Raw genomic sequence first — 22,586 nt, forward strand, 5'->3', positions numbered from 1 at the left:
AGAAGGACAAGGAAGAGGTTAAGGCACAGGATACGAGTGAGAGTTCTCCTCCTGTGGCGCTAGAGCAGAGCACAAATCAGGCTGCCAGGGACGCCCGTATCGCTCGACTTGAGGAAGGGCAGGCTGTTCTACGCCAGGATATCATGGATCTTCGAGGCCTTGTGAAGCATAAGTTCAAGAAGGTGACTCAAACTCTAAAGTCTATCCTGTGTTGTTTGCAGGATAAGGGTGCCCTGCCTCCATCTCCTGATTTCGACGAGTAGCTGCAGTTGTAGTCGTCCTTTGCTTTGTTTTGTATTTACCGTTGTTAGCATAGTAGTTGGAAGTTATTTGTTGTTTGTTATTTTAGATGTTTTAGTTCACATGCTTTCTCTGTCGCAATTCATGTAATGCTGCACTTCTTGTATTGTGACAATTTTGTTAAATGGAATGCATGTTGTTTATTGTTGAAGTTGTTCTGTGATTGTTGTATGGGTGGATTACGTGGACGTAGAATCTTGCAGGTTACATCCTCTATTGAATGTAGGGTATGCCTCCTAAGGGTTCGAAGACTTCGGCCCGTCTCTCTTTGATCGAGTCGCTTGTCGGGGTTCCTCCCCGAGCGATAGCCAGACGGATCTAAAGTCGGGCCCGTCTCATACCGGTGTTGGGCCGACACTTGTGATTCCACCTATGGCTTCTCCAGTCACGCCTTCAGTTCCTGAGCCAAACCGTGCATCTTCGTCTGCTCTGCCTTCTGATAGGTTTGAGCAGATGATGTTGTTGATGCAGCAGCAGCAGATTCAGCAGCAGCAGCACCAGCAGCAGTAGTAGTTTCTGTCTTCCATGGCTGACATCTTTGCTCAGTCGGTGGGGGCGACTCCACCTACTTCACCTATGCACCCATCTGGGAGCGCTAGTGCGAGCGGCACATTTGAACAATTCCATCGCTTACGACCTCCCACATTTACTGGTTCTCATAGACCCGAGGAGGCCAAGTACTGGATTGATCGCATCTCTAAGATGCTGAGACCGCTGCACTGTACAGAGGTTGAGCAAGTTGAGCTTGCCTCCTTCATGTTTGAGAAGGAGGCCAGTTTATGGTGGGACAGTGTTCTTCGCACTATTGAGGAAGGGTATGAGTGGTCGTGGCAGGCGTTTGAGGCATGCTTCCACAAGAAGTATTTTCCAGTTACGTACTAACACAAGAAGGAGAGTGAGTTCCTTCCCCTCCGCCAGGGAGGGATGTCGGTGATGGAATATGAGAACCGGTTCACTGAGCTAGGTCGCTATGCTCCTTTGATTCTGAGCAATCAGCCGATAAGGATGCAGCATTTTTCTGAGTGATTGAAGCCTGAGATCCGATCGAAGATATGTTGTACTAGCATTTCTTCCTATGCGGAGTTGGTGAGCATGTCTCTGCGAGCTGAGCAGGACGGGGATAGGTCATCCCATATGCGAGCACCTATAGTTCCTAGGCCGTGACCTGACTTTCAAAGTGCACCATTTCTCGGCAAGAGGCCGCAGGCAGATTCTCCTCCGAGGCATTCAGCGCCCCCCGCTCAGCAAGTGCGAGCTGATCTTTACTGTTAGTATTGTGAGAAGATGGGGCATTTGGATAGTACTTGCTTTTTGCGTATGCGGGATAGTGGATTTACTCCACCGCAGAGGATCAGCTGTCCGATACCTCAGGTTATATCACCTCTACCTCTTCGTTCAGCACTAGCTCATCCATCCTTCAGACCTTTCGTACCTAGCTTCAAGCCACCTCAGCGGCCCATGGTTCCTCTACCGAATCGCCAGCAGCAGGCTCGAGTTCATGCGCTCTCAGCTGAAGCGCCTGTATCTGACTTAGTGCCGAGATCCTTCGAGGTTACAACTCACATTGAAGGTATTCCCGTTTCTATGTTGGTGGATACGGGGTCCACTGCCTCTCTTATATCATATGCATCAGTTAGGTGTCTGAATTTGAGCACTGTTTAGATCTCCTCTGCTATGAACAAGCGTTGTTTGGATTGTTCATAGTAGAGGAGATCCCAAACCACACCCACATGTAATCCTTCAACCACTCCATCCACATGTACTTCACCAGTCACTAGCAATCCACTCACCTGCAAATTGCTCAACAAATCCTCGTTCATTGTTCTAAATGTCATCGAATTCCTCCAAAACAGAACAAAGCTCACTCCTCGTTCTCAAACGCCTCATCCATGTTTGAACAAACACTAAGCCCATAACCGGCTGCCTTCATCTCCACAACCAACTCTTCCAACATTGTGTATATCTCATCCCGTTGTGGGTGCATTTGGTCCCTAGACATGAAATAGTGCACAATACCACCAACCTGGATCCAACTACGCCCAGCCTCCTTCCACAAACCCTTCTCTCTCATCCCTTTCCTCACCCTGTCAACATTCTCCCAATTTCCTTCTTCAGCATAGATATTTGACAGCAAAACGTGATACCCCCCCACATCCTTTCCACTCTCCATCTCAATCAGCCTTTCTGCGACCAACTTCCCCAATTCAAACTCTCCATGAATCCTACAAGCCCCAAGCAATGACCCCCAGACTCCCACCAAATTTCCATCATCACCCATCTCGCTAACATACTCATAGGCGTCCGCCACCCTCCCAGCCCTCCCTAACATGTCCACAATGCAGCAATAATGTTCAGGCGTTGCTGGAATCCCATATTCCTTCTCCATAGACTCAAATATTCTGAGACCCTCATCAACCAATCCAGCATAGCTGCAAGCTGACAAGACCGCAATGAAGGTGACAGTGTCAGGTTTCATTCCAGTCTTTGGCATTGCATAGAACAATGATAGAGCTCTCTCGGCAAGCCCATGCTGACCATAACCCGATATCATGGTGGTGTAAGTGACCGAATTTCTCTCTGGTATCCTATTGAACACCCTTTCAGCATAATCTATCACGCCACATTTCGAATACATGTCCACCAGAGCAGTGCCAACAAAGACATTCCCATCCAAGAAGTGGCGGACAGCAAAGCCATGAAGCTGTTTACCTGCACCAGTGCCTCCTGTTGGATTGCTAGTGACTGGTGAAGTACATGTGGATGGAGTGGTTGAAGGATTACATGTGGGTGTGGTTTGGGATCTCCTCTACTATGAACGGAGTGACGCTTACTACCGCTACAGGGATCTCCTCTGCTATGAACAAGCGTTGTTTGGATTGTTTGATTGATCTAGGGAGTGGATCGATTCTTGTTAACCTTTTTGTCGCACCTCTTTTCCATTATGATGCCATTACGGGTATGGATTGGCTCACGAGGATGCGGGCCGAGATTGATTGTGAAGCAAGGTCAGTGATAATCCATAGACCTGAGCGCGAGACAATTACTTTCCCAGCTCAGGTTAGTTACCCTTTTCGTCTCAATTATTATACTTCTCTGTTAGAGAGTATGGCTGGATCAATGTTTGAAAGCACGCTTGTAGTTCGGGAGTTTGAAGATGTGTTCGAGTCGATTCTTGGATTACCCCCTCAGCGCGAGATTGATTTTACTATCGATCTCAAGCCTAGTACGACACCCATTTCTTTGCCCACCTATCGTATGCCTCCGAGTGAAATGGAGGAATTGAGGAAGCAGATAGATGGTCTGTTGAATTTGGGCTTTATTCATCCTAGTGTGTCTCCTTAGGGAGCACCTATCCTGTTTGTGCCTTGCGATTATGTATTGATTATCGCAGGTTGAATCTGGTAACTGTGAAGAATAAGTACCCTTTGCCTAGGATCGATGATTTATTTGATCAGTTAAAGGGGGCACGGTACTTTTCGAAGGTTGATCTGCAGTTAGGGTATGACCAGTTGCGCGTCAAGAATGAGGACGTACAGAAGACCGCTTTCAGGACTAGCTTTGGCCACTATGAATTCCTTATGATGTCGTTCGGTCTTACAAACGCACTGGCCGTGTTCATGGATCTGATGAAAAGGGTATTTCAGCCATTCTTGTTCCGATTCGTCATTGTCTTTATCGATGACATCTTGATATATTCTACGAGTCGGGAAGAGCACGAGGAGCACTTAAGAGCGGTCTTGGATACTCTTAGGAAGAATCAGCTTTTTGCGCAGTTCAAGAAATGCGATTTCTAGAAAGAGGAAGTCAAGTTCCTAGGACATGTGGTGTCTAAGGAAGGGATAGCTATCGATCTTTTTAAGGTAGCTGCAGTTCAGGACTACAAGCAGCCTGGTTCAGTTACTGAGGTGAGGAGTTTTCTGGGTCTAGCAGGCTATTATCGATGCTTCATACGAGACTTCTCGAAGATAGCCAGACCGTTGTATTAGTTGACACGTAAAGATTTGAAGTTTGCTTGGAATGAGAGGGCGGAGATAGGTTTTCAAGAGCTGAAGGACAAGTTGACGTCCGCCCCTAAGTTAGTATTGCCAGAGCAAGGGGTTAAGTATACAATATATACTGACGCCTCTCGCATTGGTCTGGGTTGTGTCCTTATTGTAAGTGCTATAGTTTATATCCCTATCTGTTGTCAAATTTGTGGTGTCAAAATCACTGTTATATATTACTTACATAAGTGAAGCTCTATCAAGGATCAACATTCATGAACAAGCTAAGCTCACAACAAGCAAAGCTCACAAGTACAAGGATCAATCTTGAATGCAAGAACTGCTCACAAGATAAGACTCAAGTTGCAAGACTTCAAGAAGAGTACAAGGCAGTTTGTAAAGAACGCAAGACACTTTCAAGATTGAGCTACATCAAGATTTCAACTACATCAAGACTTCAAGGTTCATACTTCAAGGTCACTTGTTCCTAATGTTTCAATGTCCATACTTCATAGTTGAGGTTTGACTGACCATAGGATGACCTTAGAAGTAGGTCATTTTAGATACATAAGTCGAATGTTTATTTTACATAAGTTTGGTCTGTTCTTCAACTAGTCCTAGAGTTGCTTCAAACAGTCTAAGAAATTCCTCGATCAGTCGTGAGTTTGTTACAAATTTCGGATGAAATCTGTTAGGCTTCGACTAGTCCAGGAATCTATTCGACCAGTCGAAGGAACAGTGTCGACTGCATCTTCGACCTGTCGAAAATCTTCAACTCGAAATCCAGCGATGTTTTGTAGGTTCTTTACCAATCGAAGGAAACCTACGACCAGTCGAAGGTGACCTATGACCAGTCGAAGGAGACCTTCGACCAGTCGTAGAACGGTCAGAGCTTATCCCGCCGGATCTTTCAAATATCTGTTATTGCTTCGACTAGTCGAAGAGCTCCCTAGACTAGTCGAAGACGCGATCTGCTCACCTATAAATAGTGCACGAATCTCAGAAGAAATCATCGAATTAATTAATCCATTCAAGCCAATCTTCGTCGAACTTCTAAGAGATAATTCTGTGCTCCATCTAAGCTAAGTATGCTTATTTAATATTCTCTTTCCTTAGCTTTATTTAATTAATTTTGTTTCTACTATTCCAATCTAATTTGATAAGAGGAATTGTTATTCCTTTTCTTTGAAATCAAAATCAATTAAGGCAAGCCCTATTTAGTTTAATTTAAAATCTATTAGAATTAGAACCATTGTAATTGAGTACTGGACATTGAACTTGGACATTCAATCATCTACTCTGATTTGGTTCTACCGGGCTACTACAACGAAGGAGATAATCAGGTATTTTACATTTAATTGTAAATTCCTTTTTTTTTGGTTTCTTTCAAGATTTGCCAAAAAAAATCTTGTTGTATTGGTTATCTGAGGAGAGCCAGGAAAACTTAGAAGTGGGGTTTCTTAATTGTGTAAGCCCACATACAAAGACACAGTTGTAAAGGTTTTGGGTGAACCTGGGAAAACCTATTTTGTTAGTGAATGCTAATATCCCCTGTGTGAGGATATTAGGAGTGGAGTAGCATTTTGTGTGGCTGTTGTTTAACAGTTGGTGAACACACAGGTGAACCACTATAATCCCTTGTGTTGTGGTTGAATGATTTATACTTCTGATCTTTAATTATTCTTTTGTGGGATGTATGTATGGTGGTGAATGTTGTAATCATTTAATTCAACCATTGTGAGAATTTTGTAATAGTTTAGAATTTATTTTCTGCTATTCCTTTATCAGCTTGATATTTAATTTTTTTTATAAGTTGTTCCAGCAAGGTTGCCCTGCCATTTTTATGGTGTATGGCTGTCCCTAGAACAATACATTTGTGATTACAATTTATTTCAATTCAGTTTGTATTTATTTTCGTATTCCTCTTCGGTTTGAGATTTGATACAAAGATCTTTCTAGAAATAAGGTTGTCCTACCATAAACTCTGGTTTTTGGTATAAGGTTGTCCTTAGAACAACATTTGTATCAACCTCTCAAGATCTGAATTTTAAGGTTATTTTACTTACTTGGATTGTGATTTATTTTGGATATCATATTCATTTTAATTCTGCTGTTATAAGTTTTATTTGACATTGTCCTATTCACCCCCTCTAGGACATATAGCTTGGCCTTTTCAAGTGGTATCAAAGCCTAATAGCTCTTTTTTATTCTTGGAATTAATTTTAAGCTATTTACGATGTCAAATTTTGATAGCCTTTCAGTCACAAGGCCTCCACCCTTTGATGGCTCCAACTATGCCTATTGGAAAGCCAGAATGAGGATCTTCCTCAAATCAATGGATGAAAATGTGTGCCAAGCCACAGTGACTGAATGGAATCCTCCTATCATGGAAGTTACTGGGGTTGATGGTTCAAAATCTATGAAAGTCACACCATATTACCAATGGACCACTCTTCAGAAAAGTGAGAGTAATGCAAATGCTAAAGCACTAAATGCAATTACTTGCACATTATCACCGAATGAGTTCAAAAGACTCATTTCCTGTGATACTGCAAAGCAAGCTTGGGATATATTAGAAATGACACACGAGGGTACTACAATTGTCAAAAAATCTAAAGTCCAACTCCTCACAACCAGATTTGAAGAAATTCATATGGAGGAAAATGAAATGTTTATGGACTTTTACACTAGATTGAATGACATTGTAAATTCAATGTGGGGTCTTGGCGATAAAATCCCAGAAAGTAAAGTGTGTGCAAAAATATTACGCTCACTTCCTGAACGGTTCAATTCTAAAGTAACAGCGATCCAGGAACTTCGTGATACAGATAATATGAGGGTAGAAGAACTAGTTGGTTCTCTACAAACCTACGAGTTAAACTTTAAAGCTCCTAAAGGTAAATCTATCACACTAAAATCTTCTAAATGTAATTCAGAAGAAAATTCTGATTCAGAAGATGATATGGCTTTTTTAGCTAAGAAATTTTACAAGATTTTCAAAAGCAAGAAAAGGGTTGATTTTCAAAAATCAAATGATAAAAAGAAGTTTAGACCCAAATCTCGAAAATCTTTGAAAGATAGTCAATGTTACAACTATCAAGAATATGGGCACTTAGCAAATAGATGTCCTAAAAGGGACAAACCCAAGAAGAAGGGCATGTTAGCTACATGAGATGAATCATCTGATTCTGAAGGTTCTTCTGAATCAGAAGATTCTGAAACTGAGTCGGGCAATGAGGTTAAAGCTCTTATGACTCTAGCCAAATTCACATTTTCAGATAATGACTCAACAAGTGAAGAAAATCTGAGTAGTGAATGTGAAAATGAAGATGATCTTCAAGACGCTTACAATGCCCTATATAAGGAAAGTTGTAAAATTGCTGTCAAACTTAAACTTCAAAAAGAAAAGTTTTCTAAACTCAAAAAATGTTTTGAATCACTTGTCTTAGAGAAATCACAAATTTCAGATTGTTTTGAAAAATCAAAATGCGATTTGGAATTCAAAAACTCCCTAAGTATTGATTTAAAATCTGAAATTGAGAAACTTAAAACTGAAGTATCTTCTCTTCTGAGTCTAAAGGACACATGGAAATATGCCCAAGGTGATCCAAAGTTAGAGAAACTTTTATCCGGATCAAGAAAATGTGGTGATCTATCCAGGTTGGCCTATGATAAAAATCTACCTCCTAAACAAAAATATACTCCTCCTATGTTTGTTAAAGGAGAGTCCTCAAACTCAAAAGGGAAAAGTACTTATCAAGATTTTTCTAGAAATTCAAAAACTTTTCAAAAACCTAGAAACAGCCATGTCAACTTTAATCAGAAACGAAATCCACTAGCTGAAAAGATAGTTGATTTACTCAAGGAGTTCTTAAAATCTAACTCTATAGTTCATTCCTACAAATATACACAAAAGAAGACCAACTATGTTCCTAAACCCAAAACAGTTATGAAATGGGTTCCTAAAGTTACCTGCTTGGTTGCTCACACTGCTTTCAAAGCAACAAGTCATTCAAAGTGGTACCTAGACAGTGGATGGTCCGGCATATGACAGGTGACAAAGCTTTATTCTCAGATCTAAAAGATATGACTGATAGTTCAGTCACATTTGGTGATGGTAGCAACTGCAAGATTATAGGCCAAGGTACGGTTTAACTTTTTAATCTTCCTGTGTTTAAAAATGTTTTATATGTTGAAGGCTTAAAACATAACTTGCTTAGTATATCTCAAATATGTGATAATAACCATAATGTTCGGTTTTCTAATCAAAGCTGTGAGATACTAAACAATAAGGGTTCTGTAATATTAACTGGACGTAGAACGTTTGAAAATTACTATATTATTAGCGAATCCAGCTCATCTAATCAAACATGTTACATGGTCCATACAGACGAGACTGATTTATGGCACAAACGTCTTAGACATGTACATTATCAAAATTTATATAGATTGAGCAAACGAGAACTTATAAGAGGTTTACCCAAACTTTAGAAATTAGATAAAATATGTGGTGAGTGCCAGATAGGCAAACAAACAAAGAACTCACACAAAAAGGTGAATTCAAATACCACATCAAGACCACTCGAACTTCTCCACATGGATTTGATAGGACTTACCAAAACAGAAAGTCGTGGCGGGAAAAAGTATATCCTGGTAATAGTTGATGATTTTACCAGATTCACTTGGGTAGTCTTCTTAAGGGATAAATCTGAAACCCTTGAAGAAGTAAGAAAAGTTTTCAAAAGGATTCAAACTGAAAAATCTTCTCAAATCAGTAAAACTCGTAGTGATCAAGGATCTGAATTTGAGAATAGCAATTTTGAGAAGTTCGGTACCGACCAAGGAATATTACATGAATTCTCTGCTCCCAAAACTCCACAACAAAATGGAATTGTAGAAAGAAAGAATAGGGTGCTTCAAGAAATGGCTAATGTCATGTTGAATAGCATGAAGCTCTCTAAAAATCTTTGGGCTGAAGTAGTCAACACAGCTTGCTATATTATTAACTGAGTCTACACTAGCAAAGATAATAATAAAACGGCTTACGAATTGTGGTTAAATAAAAAGCCTACTGCTAAATACTTTCAAGTTTTTGGCAGCAAGTGCTATATTTTACGTGATCGTGAAAATTTGGAAAAATTTGATACGAAGAGTGATGAAGGTATTTTTCTAGGATATTCCTTAAACAGTCGAGCTTATAGGGTTCTGAACAAAAGGACTGGTGTGATTCAAGAATCCATTAATGTTGTCATTGATGATCACTTAAACACGCTAATTTCTAATTCAGATAATGATGAAGTACTAATCATTGATAAACCCGATACTTCATCGAATCAGACTGATTCTGAGTTGAGGACTGTTAAAGATCATCCAACCACACAAATTCTTGGAAACCCTCTCACTGGTGTTCGCACCCGTAGACAACTTGAGGATATATGTAATTATGTATGTTTTACATCCCAAATAGAACCATCTAACGTAAAAGAAGCTCTTGCTGATGAGAACTGGATTGTTGCGTTGCAAGAAGAACTCAACCAATTCGTAAGAAATGATGTTTGGTATCTCGTACCAAGACCTAAATATAAACACATCATTGGAACAAAATGGATTTTCAAAAATAAGTCTGACGAGTGTGGAAATATAATTAGAAACAAGGCTACACTAGTGGTACAAGGTTATACTCAAATTGAAGGGATTGATTTCGATGAAACTTTTGCATCAGTAGCACATCTTGAATCTATCAGACTATTTATATCCATTGCATGTTTTAGAAAGATAAAGATCTATCAGATGGATGTGAAAAGTGCTTTTCTAAATGGCAATTTACATGAAGAAGTCTATGTTGAACAGCCAATGGGTTTTGAAGATTCCAAAAATACTGATTATGGATATCGGCTTAAAAAGACACTTTATGGATTAAAACAAGCACCTAGGGCATGGTATGAGAAATTAACGAAATTTCTTTTAAGTCATAATTTTCAAATGGGATCTGTTGATAAAACTCTGTTTGTTAAAAAACATAATGATCATATATTAATAGTGCAGATTTGTGTTGATGATATCATTTATGGATCAACTTGTACTGACTTGACTACTGAGTTTACAGATTTGATGAAATCACAGTTCGAAATGAGCATGGTTGGGGAATTGACTTATTTCCTTGGATTGCAAGTAAAGTAACAACCTGAAGGAATATTCATTTCTCAATCTAAGTATGCTTTGAATCTAATCAAGAGATTTGGATTTGAGAATGGCAAGAATTTCGATACTCCTATGAGTACTACCCTGAAACTCTCAAAAGACTCTAATGGTAAAAATGTTGACTCAAAACTTTATCGGAGTATGATTGGTAGTTTGTTATATTTAACTGTTAATAGACCTGATATTTCTCTAAGTGTTGGTATTTGCGCAAGATATCAATCTGATCCAAAAGAATCTCACTTGATTGCTGTCAAGCGAATTATTAGATATGTCGCAAGTACTGTAAATCTCGGTCTCTGGTATCCTCATGAGACTAGTGTCCAATTAGCTGGGTACTCGGATGCTGACTGGGCTGGTAATCTAGATGATAGAAAATCAACAAGTGGTGGTTGTTTTTACATTAGAAATTATCTAGTTTCCTGGTTTAGTAAGAAACAAAATTCTATATCACTTTCAACAGCTGAAGCTGAGTATATCGCAGCTGGTAATGCATGTACACAGCTTGTTTGGATGCAACAAATGCTAAGTGATTTTGGAATTAAACAGGATTCTATGTTATTACATTGTGATAATTCCAGTGCGATAAATATTTCAAAAAATCCTATTCAACATTCTCGTACTAAGCACATTGACATTAGATTTCATTATATAAGGGAATTAGTAGAAGAAAAAGTTATATCTCTAGAATATATTCCTACCGAAGATCAACGTGCTGACATTTTCACAAAACCTCTCGATAAAAGCAGGTTCAAAAAGATGAAATTTGATCTTGGCATGTGCATTTTAAATTAATTATTCATGCCTACTTGTATTATAGTGTATATATTTGCTAGATTGAATTCCATTTTTTGTATAATTTGCAAGAAATATGAATTTTTGGGCATTCTTCGACCAGTCGTGAGTATACACGACCAGTCATCCTACGACCGGTCGTAGATACCCACGACCAGTCGTAGAACTTGGGAATCACTTAAATTTGGAGATTTTTACTTTCTTCCTCATTTCGGTTTTCTTCTCTAAGGAGTCGTGCTTCGACTTGTCGAACCCATCTTTCATGTTTTTCAAGGTTAGTGTTCCAAATCACTTTTTTCTTACAGATTTGTGTCTAGATTGCTTTCTTTTCAAACTTTAAGCTTTCTATTTTGAATTTCATTGAGATTTGGGGTTTGGATCTTGAAAAATCTGTTTTGAGTAAACCCACTTCTCAATCCTTTGCAATTTCTTTATTCCTTGAAATCCTTGCTGCAAATGGCTTCTAGAGGTAGAAAAACTACTTCCCGTGGTCCTTCTTCTTCCTCCAGATCGACCGCTATCTCTAAGCGTCATCTTCTTGTTCCCAATGATGATCCATCATATGTTAGGGACATTAGATTACGTAATGTTATTGTTGAACATCCTGTTGATGTTAATCATATTGCACCTTTTGACATCCTTCCTATGCTTGAAGCTGTAGGTTGGGTTAACTTATTACATTGGGGTGGGCCTACATACCGGTCCATTGCCCAATCCATGTTTACATGTATTAGTGCTTTCTCACAGGATAATTTAACTTTTAAAATATCTACTAGAGAAGGGCCTTTTGACGTTGATCGTCATTTAATTTCAGCCCTTATGGACATTCCTGTGAATGATGAGGGTATTCCTATCCATAACTTAACTGATAAACTCTCAATGTCTAAAAAACGCATTCTCACTAAAGACTTGTGCAACATGGATGTTCAATGGACTCGAAAAGGGAATGCGCTTCCCGCAAGGTATTTGTTACCTAAGTACAGAATTCTCCACAAAATCTGTGTCTAATCTGTATCCTCGTTAGGGTAATAAATCTGACTTGACTTCATTTATGGTTCGTGTTGTCCATGCTATTTCCAATGGTACTCAGATTTGTTTACAATCCTTAATCTGTCATTTCATTCTTCAATTTAGACTCCATCCTGGTCATAGTGACATTCTTTTTGCCTATTTAATGACTATATTAGCTACACATATGTTAGTCGATATGCCGGTTGATGAGGCACCAATCCATCATCTGATCTTCAACAATACTAATATCAATAAGATGAAGCTGGATCTACTTCTTGAACAAGGTGGTGGTGGTGGTGATCCTGAAGAAGCTGGTGATGACATTAATATGGATGACATTTTTGAGGAACTGGATTCTGACTCAACAAATTATCCAGATTTTGAACCATCTAATGTTGATGCACGTCTGAGTGCATTAGAGGGTAAAGTTGAGAATATAAATGTAAAGTTGGAAAACATGTCTGTTGCTCATGATTTACAATTCAAGTACATGCGCAAATATCTTAGACGATTGAACAAAGGCATGCACCAACTTGATCCCTCTATTCCTGCTCCATCATCTGGTTCTGGTTCTGAGTAGTTTATATGAAACTTCTGGTCTGTAATAACTTTATAACTTAGAACTTGGTTGACTGATTTTGAGTTGGATTCTATCTATGTTTTATGCTGGATATTTATTCTATGTGAAGCTATGCTGAGTATCTCTTTCACTATTTTGCTATACTCTCTTAACTCCTCATGTTTACTCTCATTTATTCCTTTATTTAGTTCTCCTTTGTCATATTGTGACAAAAAGGGGGAGAATGGTTTGTTCTTAATGTGATTGTGAGAGGAGTAGCATTGGTTATGTTACTCAGGGAGAGTATGTTTGAACCAGTTGAATAAAACTGGTTGAATGTTGAATGTTAAATGTTGAATGTTGAATGTTGAATGTTGAATATTGATTTGCAGGTAAGATATGACCTAGTTCATAACTCTTTAACCAGTTGTTTTACTTTATGTTTATCTTGGTTATGTGTTTTGTCACTAATTTGACAAAGGGGGAGATTGTAAGTGCTATAGTTTATATCCCTGTCTGTTGTCAAACTTGTGGTGCCAAAATCACTGTTATATATTACTTGCATAAGTGAAGCTCTATCAAGGTCCAACATTCATGAACAAGCTAAGCTCACAACAGGCAAAGCTCACAAGTACAAGGATCAATCTTGAATGAAAGAACTGCTCACAAGACAAGACTCAAGTTGCAAGACTTCAAGAAGAGTACAAGGCAGTTTGTAAAGAACTCAAGACACTTTCAAGATTGAGCTACATCAAGATTTCAACTACATCAAGACTTCAAGGTTCATACTTCAAGGTCACTTGTTCCTAATGTTTCAATGTCCATACTTCATAGTTGAGGTTTGACTGACCATAGGATGACCTTAGAAGTAGGTCATTTTGGATACATAAGTCGAATGTTTATTTTACATAAGTTTGGTCTGTTCTTCGACTAGTCCTAGGCCTTTTTCGACTAGTCCTAGAGTTGCTTCGACCAGTCTAAGAAATTCCTCGATCAGTCGTGAGTTTGCTACAAATTTCGGATGAAATCTGTTAGGCTTCGACTAGTCCAGGAATCTGTTCGACCAGTCGAAGGAACAGTGTCGACTGCATCTTCGACCTGTCGAAAATCTTCGACTCGAAATCCAGTGATGTTTTATAGGTTCTTCGACCAGTCGAAGGAAACCTACGACCAGTCGAAAGTGACCTACGACCAGTCGAAGGAGACCTTGGACCAGTCGTAGAACGGTCAGAGCTTATCCCGCCGGATCTTTCAAATATTTGTTATTGCTTCGACTAGTCGAAGAGCTCCCTAGACCAGTCGAAGACGTGATCTGCTCACCTATAAATAGTGCACGAATCTCAGAATAAATCATCGAATTAATTAATCCATTCAAGCCAATCTTCGTCGAACTTCTAAGAGATAATTCTATGCTCCATCTAAGCTAAGTGTGCTTATTTAATATTCTCTTTCCTTAGCTTTATTTAATTGATTTTGTTTCTGCTATTCCAATCTAATTTGATAAGAGGAATTGTTATTCCTTTTCTTTGGAATCAAAATCAATTAAGGCAAGCCCTATTTGGTTTAATTTAAAATCTATTAGAATTACAACCATTGTAATTAAGTACTGGACATTGAACTTGGACATTCAACCATCTACTCTGATTTGGTTCTACCGGGCTGCTACAACGAAGGAGATAATCAGGTATTTTACATTTAATTGTAAATTCCTTTTTGTTTTGGTTTCTTTCAAGATTTGCCAGAAAAATCTTGTTGTGTTGGTTATCTGAGGAGAGCCAGGAAAACTCAGAAGTGGGCTTTTTAATTGTGTAAGCCCACATACAAAGACACAATTGTAAAGGTTTTGGGTGAACCTAGGAAAACCTATTTTGTTAGTGAACGCTAATATCCCCTGTGTGAGGATATTAGGAGTGAAGTAGCATTTTGTGTGGCTGTTTTTTAACAGTTGGTGAACACACAGGCGAACCACTATAATCCCTTGTGTTGTGGTTGAATGATTTATGCTTCTGATCTTTAATTATTCTTTTGTGGGATGTATGTATGGTGGTGAATGTTGTAATCATTTAATTCAAGCATTGTGAGAATTTTGTAATAGTTTAGAATTTATTTTCTGCTATTCCTTTATCAGCTTGATATTCAATTTCTTTTATAAGTTGTTCCAGCAAGGTTGCCCTGCCATTTTTATAGTGTATGGCTGTCCCTAGAACAATACATTTGTGATTACAATTTATTTCAATTCAGTTTGTATTTATTTCTGTATTCCTCTTCGGTTTGAGATTTGATACAAAGATCTTTCTAGAAATAAGGTTGTCCTACCATAAACTCTAGTTTTTGGTGTAAGGTTGTCCTTAGAACAACATTTGTATCAACCTCTCAAGATCTGAATTTTGAGGTTATTTTACTTACTTGGATTGTGATTTATTTTGGCTATCATATTCATTTTAATTCCGCTGTTATAAGTTTTATTTGACATTGTCCTATTCACCCACCCCCCCTCTAGGACATATAGCTTGGCCTTTTCACTTATGCAGAAGGACAGGGTGATTGCTTATGCTTCGAGACAGTGGAGGAAACACGAAGAGAATTACCCTACACACGACCTGGAGTTGGCAACTGTCATTTTCGCATTAAAGCTCTGGAGACATTACCTCTATGGAGAGGAGTTCAAGCTCTTTTGCGACCACAAGAGCCTTAAGTATATTTTCACACAGCGTGACTTGAATATGAGGCAGCGCCGATGGATGGAAACATTGAAAGATTTTAAGTTCGACGTTTCTTACCATCCGGGCAAGGCAAACCTTGTGGCAGACACGTTGAATCGCAAGAAGGCTATAGAGTTTGCGGCTCCGCTGATGATAGCAGAATGGGACATGTTGGAGTTTGTGCGAGACTTTGAGTAGAAACTTACGGTGGAAGAGCCGTATGAGGTTATCGCATACATTCGTGTACAGCCCCTCATGGACGAGAAGATCGTTGCAGCTCATGCAGATGATGAGCTTTCGGCGAAGATGAGAAAGCGGGTTGGTACAGATGAGAACTCCGAGTGGAGTGTTGGTTCAGATGGGGGCCTACGATTTCATGGCCGGTTATGTGTCCCAGACATTCCTGACTTGAGACGGGAGGTTCTCGAGTTAACGCATAGTTCTAAGCTTGCGATGCATCAGGTAGCACGAAGATGTATCATGATATGAGAAGATCTTATTGGTGGGACAACATGAAGGTTCACATTGCCGAGTATGTATCTCGTTGTCTCACGTGCCAGCAGGTCAAGGCAGAGCATTGTCGACCTCCTGGGTTGCTTCAGCCCATGCCCATAGCAGAATGGAAGTGGGACTTCATCTCTATGGATTTTATTTCTGGGTTGCCGAGAACGAGGAAGGGACATGACTCTATTTGGGTGATTGTCGACCGATTGACGAAGTCGGCTCATTTCTTACCGATCAGAGTCACAAACTCTGCAGACGAGTTGGCGAGGTTGTACATCAGGGAGATTGTACGTCTGCATGGAGTTCCCTTGGAGATTGTGTTTGATAGAGATACGCGTTTCACATCTATCTTCTAGACTCGTATCCAAGAAGCAATGGGTGTGAAATTGAAGTTCATCATCGCGTTTCATCCGCAAACAGACGGGTAGATGGAACGTGTGAATCAGATTCTAAAAGACATGTTGCGAGCTTGTGTTTTGGATTTCAAGGACAGTTGGAATGATTGTCTCCAGTATGCAAAGTTCGCGTATAATAACAGTTTCCAGACGAGTATCGGCATGGCTCCCTACGAGGTATTGTATGGTCGCCCGTGTAGAGCACCGCATTGCTGGGCAGAAGTTGGCGAGCGTAGTTTAATTGGCCCAGAGTTGGTGCAGGTGACTTCAGAGAAAGTTGACATTATTCGACGTCGACTTCTAACAGCCCAGAGCAGGTAGAAGAGTTACGCTGATACGAGGCGGCGACCGCTTGAGTTTGAGGTTGGAGACCATGTATTTCTTAAGGTTTCCCCTATGAAGGGAGTTCTGCGGTATGGTAAGAAGGGAAAGCTCACGCCGAGATTTATTAGTCCATTTCAAATTCTGGATCGAGTGGGAGCGGTAGCATACCGCCTTGCTTTGCCCACACCACTTGCGGGCGTGCATAACATATTTCATATCTCTATGTTGAAGAAGTACGTTCCTGATCCTTCGCATAGTATCAGTTAGGAGCAGGTGCAGTTGAGCGAGGATCCCACATATGTACTACGACCGACACATATTCTAGATAGGAAGGAGCAGGTGTTGCGTAGTAAAGTCATCCCTCTTGTGAAAGTACTATGGACGCATCATAGTGAAGAGGAGGCTACTTGGAAAACTGAAGTTGAGGTCAGAAAGAGCTACCCTCAGATCCTTGAGGAATGTGAGAAGGTACAAATTTTGAGGATGAAATTTTTCTTTAAGGGGGGTAGATTGTAATGACCTGGAAAATTTTGTGCCAAGACCTGAGTACTACCTCTATTTTCCTTAGAAGCTATTGTGGGGTAATTAGCGCTAAACTCGATTGCTTGTGAAATTAGCATCAATCACTTTAAATTTGATCTGCATGACTTAAAACTTGTAAAATAGTTAGCGCTATGTTACTCTGAAATCTGGGATTCAATGCTAAATCCAGTTGCTCTTGGGAATTTTTAGAAGCTTTGGATCGGACCTGGACCGCGCGTCGAAAGTTCGATGGCGATGATCTTAGTCAGTTATGGTCACCATGTTGGACTTGACCATCACCTCAAAAATCAAGTCTAGATGATGTCCTAGGTCGAGTTGATTGAGTCCGGAGTGAAGAGTATGAGAACGGTGAGAAATTAAATGTGATTTTATGATATCTGAGTCGTGTCGCTTGCGTGATGATTTTAAGCAATCTAACCGTTGGATTCTGACCCATTTCACCCTCTGATCAGGGAAGGTGGCCCAGGCAGGTCATTATGCTTGTGGACCTGATCGAGTTTCGGTGACCGTTGAATTGAGTGTGGTCCGCCACGACTGATTTGTAAAGTCGATCGGTATGAAAACTCAGCCAGACCTAGATCCATGGTCAGTGAGCTTAAGTCCGACCGCACGTGGAAAAAGGACCACTAGAAGTGTTCCGTTGGATCGAGAGAGGCCTGATTTGGTTATAACCTAAGTATACCTTGGCCCTGAGGTTATTTTCATCAATGTTAGGCCTATTTATAGACCTTAAAACCCTTACTCTCTTTTCCATACGAATTTCTTAACCCTAGCTAAGAAAGAGAGGAAAAGAGAGAGAAAGTGAGAGAGAAGTTAATGAATCATCCTTAGATTCTTTCCTGTTACTCTACATCCTTAAACCATCACTTTTGAATCGTTATTCCGGCGATTCTAAGTTCCTTCTTGGGTAAGTTAATCTAACCCTAATCCGTTTTAGAGCTTAGAATAGTTTATGTGTTGTTGCAGCTCATTTCTATTCTAGTCTTAGGTTATCTAGTCGTCATTGACGAAGACATATCGTCTGAATCAGTTCAGTGCTCTATTTTTGGTTTAAGGTGCAGACTATATTCGTATAGGTTATGGTTTTCAAGGCTTTCAATGTCAGCTAATGGTTTATTCTTGTTATGGATGAAATTTCACATGCCAAATGCTATGTTTATTATGCGTTCCTGATATGCATGTGTTGTATTGAGATTTGTGTATTCTATGTATATGTAGAAAGTACCGTATACGTATAAAATATGAACATGTACTTGCCATGATTATTTGTCGTGTACTTGTGCTAATTGTATGTGTGTCAACTCCTTGGCAAAAGGAATTGTCCAAAGGCGTGTATTTCAACATACGTCATGTATGTTGTACTATGTAGTCTAAGTGTTTATAGAAATGTCTGAATGATCTAAAGTGTAATATATTATCCTATTTGCGGGTGTTGAGAAGCGATTCTTAACTCTCTTCTTGGTGTGTATGATTTCCTACATGCAAGTTACATTCCTTGTTGTTTAATTTCAAGTATTATTTATGTTTAAATCCATGTTAAGTTGATATTCTGCAACTGCTCACATACTACATGATTTGAATTATTGTTCCATTACTGTTCTAAATTATATGTGCATATCTGTTATAATGGAATATGTTTGGGACTATGAATAGTCCAGGAAATCGGTAATTGGCCTCGAGTTTGTGGCTAAGGTTGCTTTTGCCACAAAGGACGTAATTTGACGAACCCGAGTCGTATTAAAGTTGTCGGCAATGGTTTGGCCACACGGAGTGTTTGCGCACTCTATGTCGTTCAACCCAACGTGCGCTCGTGCTAGTCGAGTTCGTTAAGTAACCCGATTGTCCGATGTTTGTTCACCATGTATGGATGCTATTTTTTAAATCTAGGTACTGAACTTACCGATGAAATCCTATTAACCATGGTACCTTGATCCGCTAAGACTCATGAGCCAAACATGGGGTATGGGACACCGTGGTCGAGCTGTCGGCCTACGCTGGGGTGACGAGCCTCCCCGTAGTGGCCAGTGAGCAACCAAACTCGTGAGTCGATTATGGTGGTATGGGACACTATATTCGTGCTATCGCCCTACATTGATTGGTGACGAGCCTTTTGTAGTGACCTCGAGCATACCTGGATACCGCATTGAGGTGACGAGCCTTATTGTAGTAACGAAGGTATGATAGACATGCATTGATTGGTGACGAGCCCTTTGCAGCGACCTAAAACCATATGATCATATGAGATGATCTAGGACTGACGACCCTAGAATGGATCACTGTTTGGATAGTGATATGAGGAAGGTACCTTAGCTTCCCAATCTTGCTGTATGAAAAGGACTAATAACAACTTGGTAATCATGTTCATGCACCACATTACATGTGCCTGGAAGAGGTGGAGCACTTGAGGTGATGTCATGCGTAACGTAAGATGAAGACGCTGAGGGTGTACAAGCGAGGGCATACATCATTCTACATAATCCTTGCACTAATAAGAGAGATTAGGACATGTTTGATTGTTCTACTTTATCATTATTGTTTGATTGAATTTATAACATGTTAACCTTTACTTTATTATTCCACTGAGTTGATCACTCACTCCCACGTTTTGTGATGGTGTTTAAACACCAACCAGACTCTATCTTAGATGCAGATATTGATGCGACCCCTGAGGCAGAGCAGGAGTTCGAGGATGATGAGGCTGTATTTTCTTTCATGCAGTTTTCAGGCGGGTTCTTGTGAGCCATGTCCTATGCGCGGGGGTTCTGGGTTTCTTTTGGAATAGATAATGTCTTTTAATGCTTGAATTTTTTATAGCAACACTTGTAATATGACCTGGCATGTATACATATTTCAGGGACTTGCACACATGCACCTATGTTTCTTTAAGTCTTCTGCTTGCGTCTATCACTTATCCTTGAATTATGTTTGCAGTTTGGATTAATCTATTCCATGTTTTATGTACTCATACAGACAACATACATCCATCATCACATATGTTGCATAAGTGATGTTTTGAAACTCGGGAGCTGAGTTATGCTCGACCCCCGAATTTCAGGGCGTTACACTCTTATTCCTCTTCTTCAGTCTCTTCCTCTATCTCAACCCCGAATTATTCAAGTCTGGCTTGACGTTGTCTGGGACCCATTTTCTTATTATTGAGGGTGGTCTCGTTGATGAAATGGACAGGGATGAGATTGTCCATGTGGAGCCCAAATCCAAAGTTGCGGGCAATCTTACAGACTAGTCGGCCGAATAGGAGGGACGTGGGCCCCCCCCCCCCCCCCCAAGTAGCATGTGTCATCTTAACTATCTGGGTCAAGGCAAGAGTGGGCAGGCACATCTTTTCTCCCTGTCCTACTTAGTACAGGAAGTCCACCATGAACCTCATGCACTCTCTGCGGTTGCTCCATCTAGGATACATGTTATACGTCCATATATGGTGGAGCAAGCAAAAATCATCCGTCATGAGTGTCGTTGGGAGGATGTTCCCCCACCTCTAATTAATGAGTCAGCCGCAAAAGGTAGCGAGTGCGGTAATCTCTCTCCCGTCCACTAGTGCTATTTATCTCACTGGCATGCACATCACCACACTCCACTCCCATGATACGGCCATGATATCTACGTCGACCTTGGTTTCTGTTCTCCCTAACGGGATGGTAAACTGGAGAGGCTCAAGAGTTGGATCCCTTATATGTTCATAGAAGGCTTGCATGGTGCCCTTACTAACATGTGTTTTTCCTTTAAATATGGGGCCCCACCCGTTCTCCAGGAGGTGATCAATCACTAGATACATCCCAAATAATTTCTCATCCACATGAGCTTCAAAAATAACCATACAATTATAGAACTTTCGAGTTTGGTGCCCACCGGTAGAGACCTCTCTATCGGGATTTGAGGGTCAAGGTCCCGCTGTGACCTTCACTTGGTGCTCACATTTGTCTTCTTTTTAGAGCGACTCGGACGGCTTAGCCCGGCCTCATCCGAGGCCGCTCGTTTCTTTCCCAAAAGGGAAATGAGCATTGAAATAGATAAGATGACGGCCACGAGCTCAAAAAGGGCCATGGAAATGGAAACACTTTGAGGATGGAGTGGATTTGAAGGTATGGGGATTATGAGACATAAAAAGGAGAGTTTTGTGCTCAAATGAGTGAGAATAAGGGAGAGATTTGAAGGATTGATAGTGATTGGGGTTGTGAGTGGGTAGATATGAAAAATGCAAGGAAGAACATGAATCTAAGAGCTTAGAAATGGAGATTTTAGAGAGAGGAGGGGCTTTTGGAGGGTTTGCAAGGGTTTGAGTGGTTGTAAATGGTGGAAATGAGGGGAAAGAGGCTGGTAGGAACATTTAAAGGGGGCCCCCACACATCGAGGGGACCCACCATGCTCGGCTGGCGTCGGTGTGCTGCCGCGCCTCGCTATACCCATCAGCGATGAGGCACCGATCTGGCTGTGCCGCCATAGCCTGCTGGCCAGTCCGACGGTGCACTGCTGATTGGGTAGTGCCACCGCGCCTTGCTGGCCAGTCTGCCGGTGGCCACCCCCCCCCCCCCTCTGGTGGTCGGTTTTGCACTGTGGGCCACCCTGGGCCCCACTGAACTTGTCAGGTTGAGTTTTTAAGAGGGTCGGGTCCATTTTTTGTGGTCCCATGTGCGTGTATTTGCACCACCAGGATTCGACTCAGGTTCAGAATTTGTCAACCGATGACTCAAACCCATTGATTAACGGCCCAGAGGCGACTTAGGTCATTGCTCATGATCTAAGTCCCTCAGTCATACGTTGTGGACTAAATTACCGTGTTTGGTCTCGCCTGTCGGTGAAAATTTGGGATACAAATATCGTCTCTAAATTCCATCACTCCCTTTCTAAGTTAGAGTGTGTCAGAGTGTGTCATGTTACCTATAACCCAGGTCCAGTTTAATTCAAATCATGCTCTGATACCCACTTGTAATGCCGTGAATTTTGAGGGTCGAGCAAAGCTCTACTCCCGAGATCCAGAACATCACTTATGCATTGTGGATGATGATATTTAGATTTCTTCCATATTTATGAATTAAACATGCATGGGATTATACTAAACAACTCATCATACTTCAGATATAATTAACTTAAGTAAGCGAAAATCTAAAACATATCTATTTAAGTATACAGGTGTTTCACAAAATTTCTCTAGAGTATGAGTATGTAACCAGGTTCAATATATATATATATGTATTATTTCAAAATAAACAAAATGTGGAAATGTATGTAAGTGCTATAGTTTATATCCCTGTTT

At 40.4% G+C, this 22,586-nt stretch overlaps 1 protein-coding gene across 1 annotated transcript; it reads right to left on the reverse strand.

The window, feature by feature from the left end:
- Positions 1–2,011: 2,011 nt before the first annotated feature.
- On the reverse strand, positions 2,012–21,946 carry LOC131246831 (pentatricopeptide repeat-containing protein At3g22150, chloroplastic-like). The gene is made up of 2 exons (XM_058247260.1): positions 21,694–21,946; positions 2,012–3,042 (listed from the first exon to the last, which is right to left on the reverse strand). The coding sequence occupies exons 1-2, from the start codon at positions 21,944–21,946 to the stop codon at positions 2,162–2,164; spliced, it is 1,134 nt and encodes a 377-aa protein (XP_058103243.1). The 3' UTR covers positions 2,012–2,161.
- Between the last annotated feature and the right edge of the window lie 640 nt (positions 21,947–22,586).

The sequence above is a fragment of the Magnolia sinica genome, chromosome 1, assembly GCF_029962835.1.
Source record: "Magnolia sinica isolate HGM2019 chromosome 1, MsV1, whole genome shotgun sequence".
Lineage (NCBI taxonomy): Eukaryota > Viridiplantae > Streptophyta > Magnoliopsida > Magnoliales > Magnoliaceae > Magnolia > Magnolia sinica.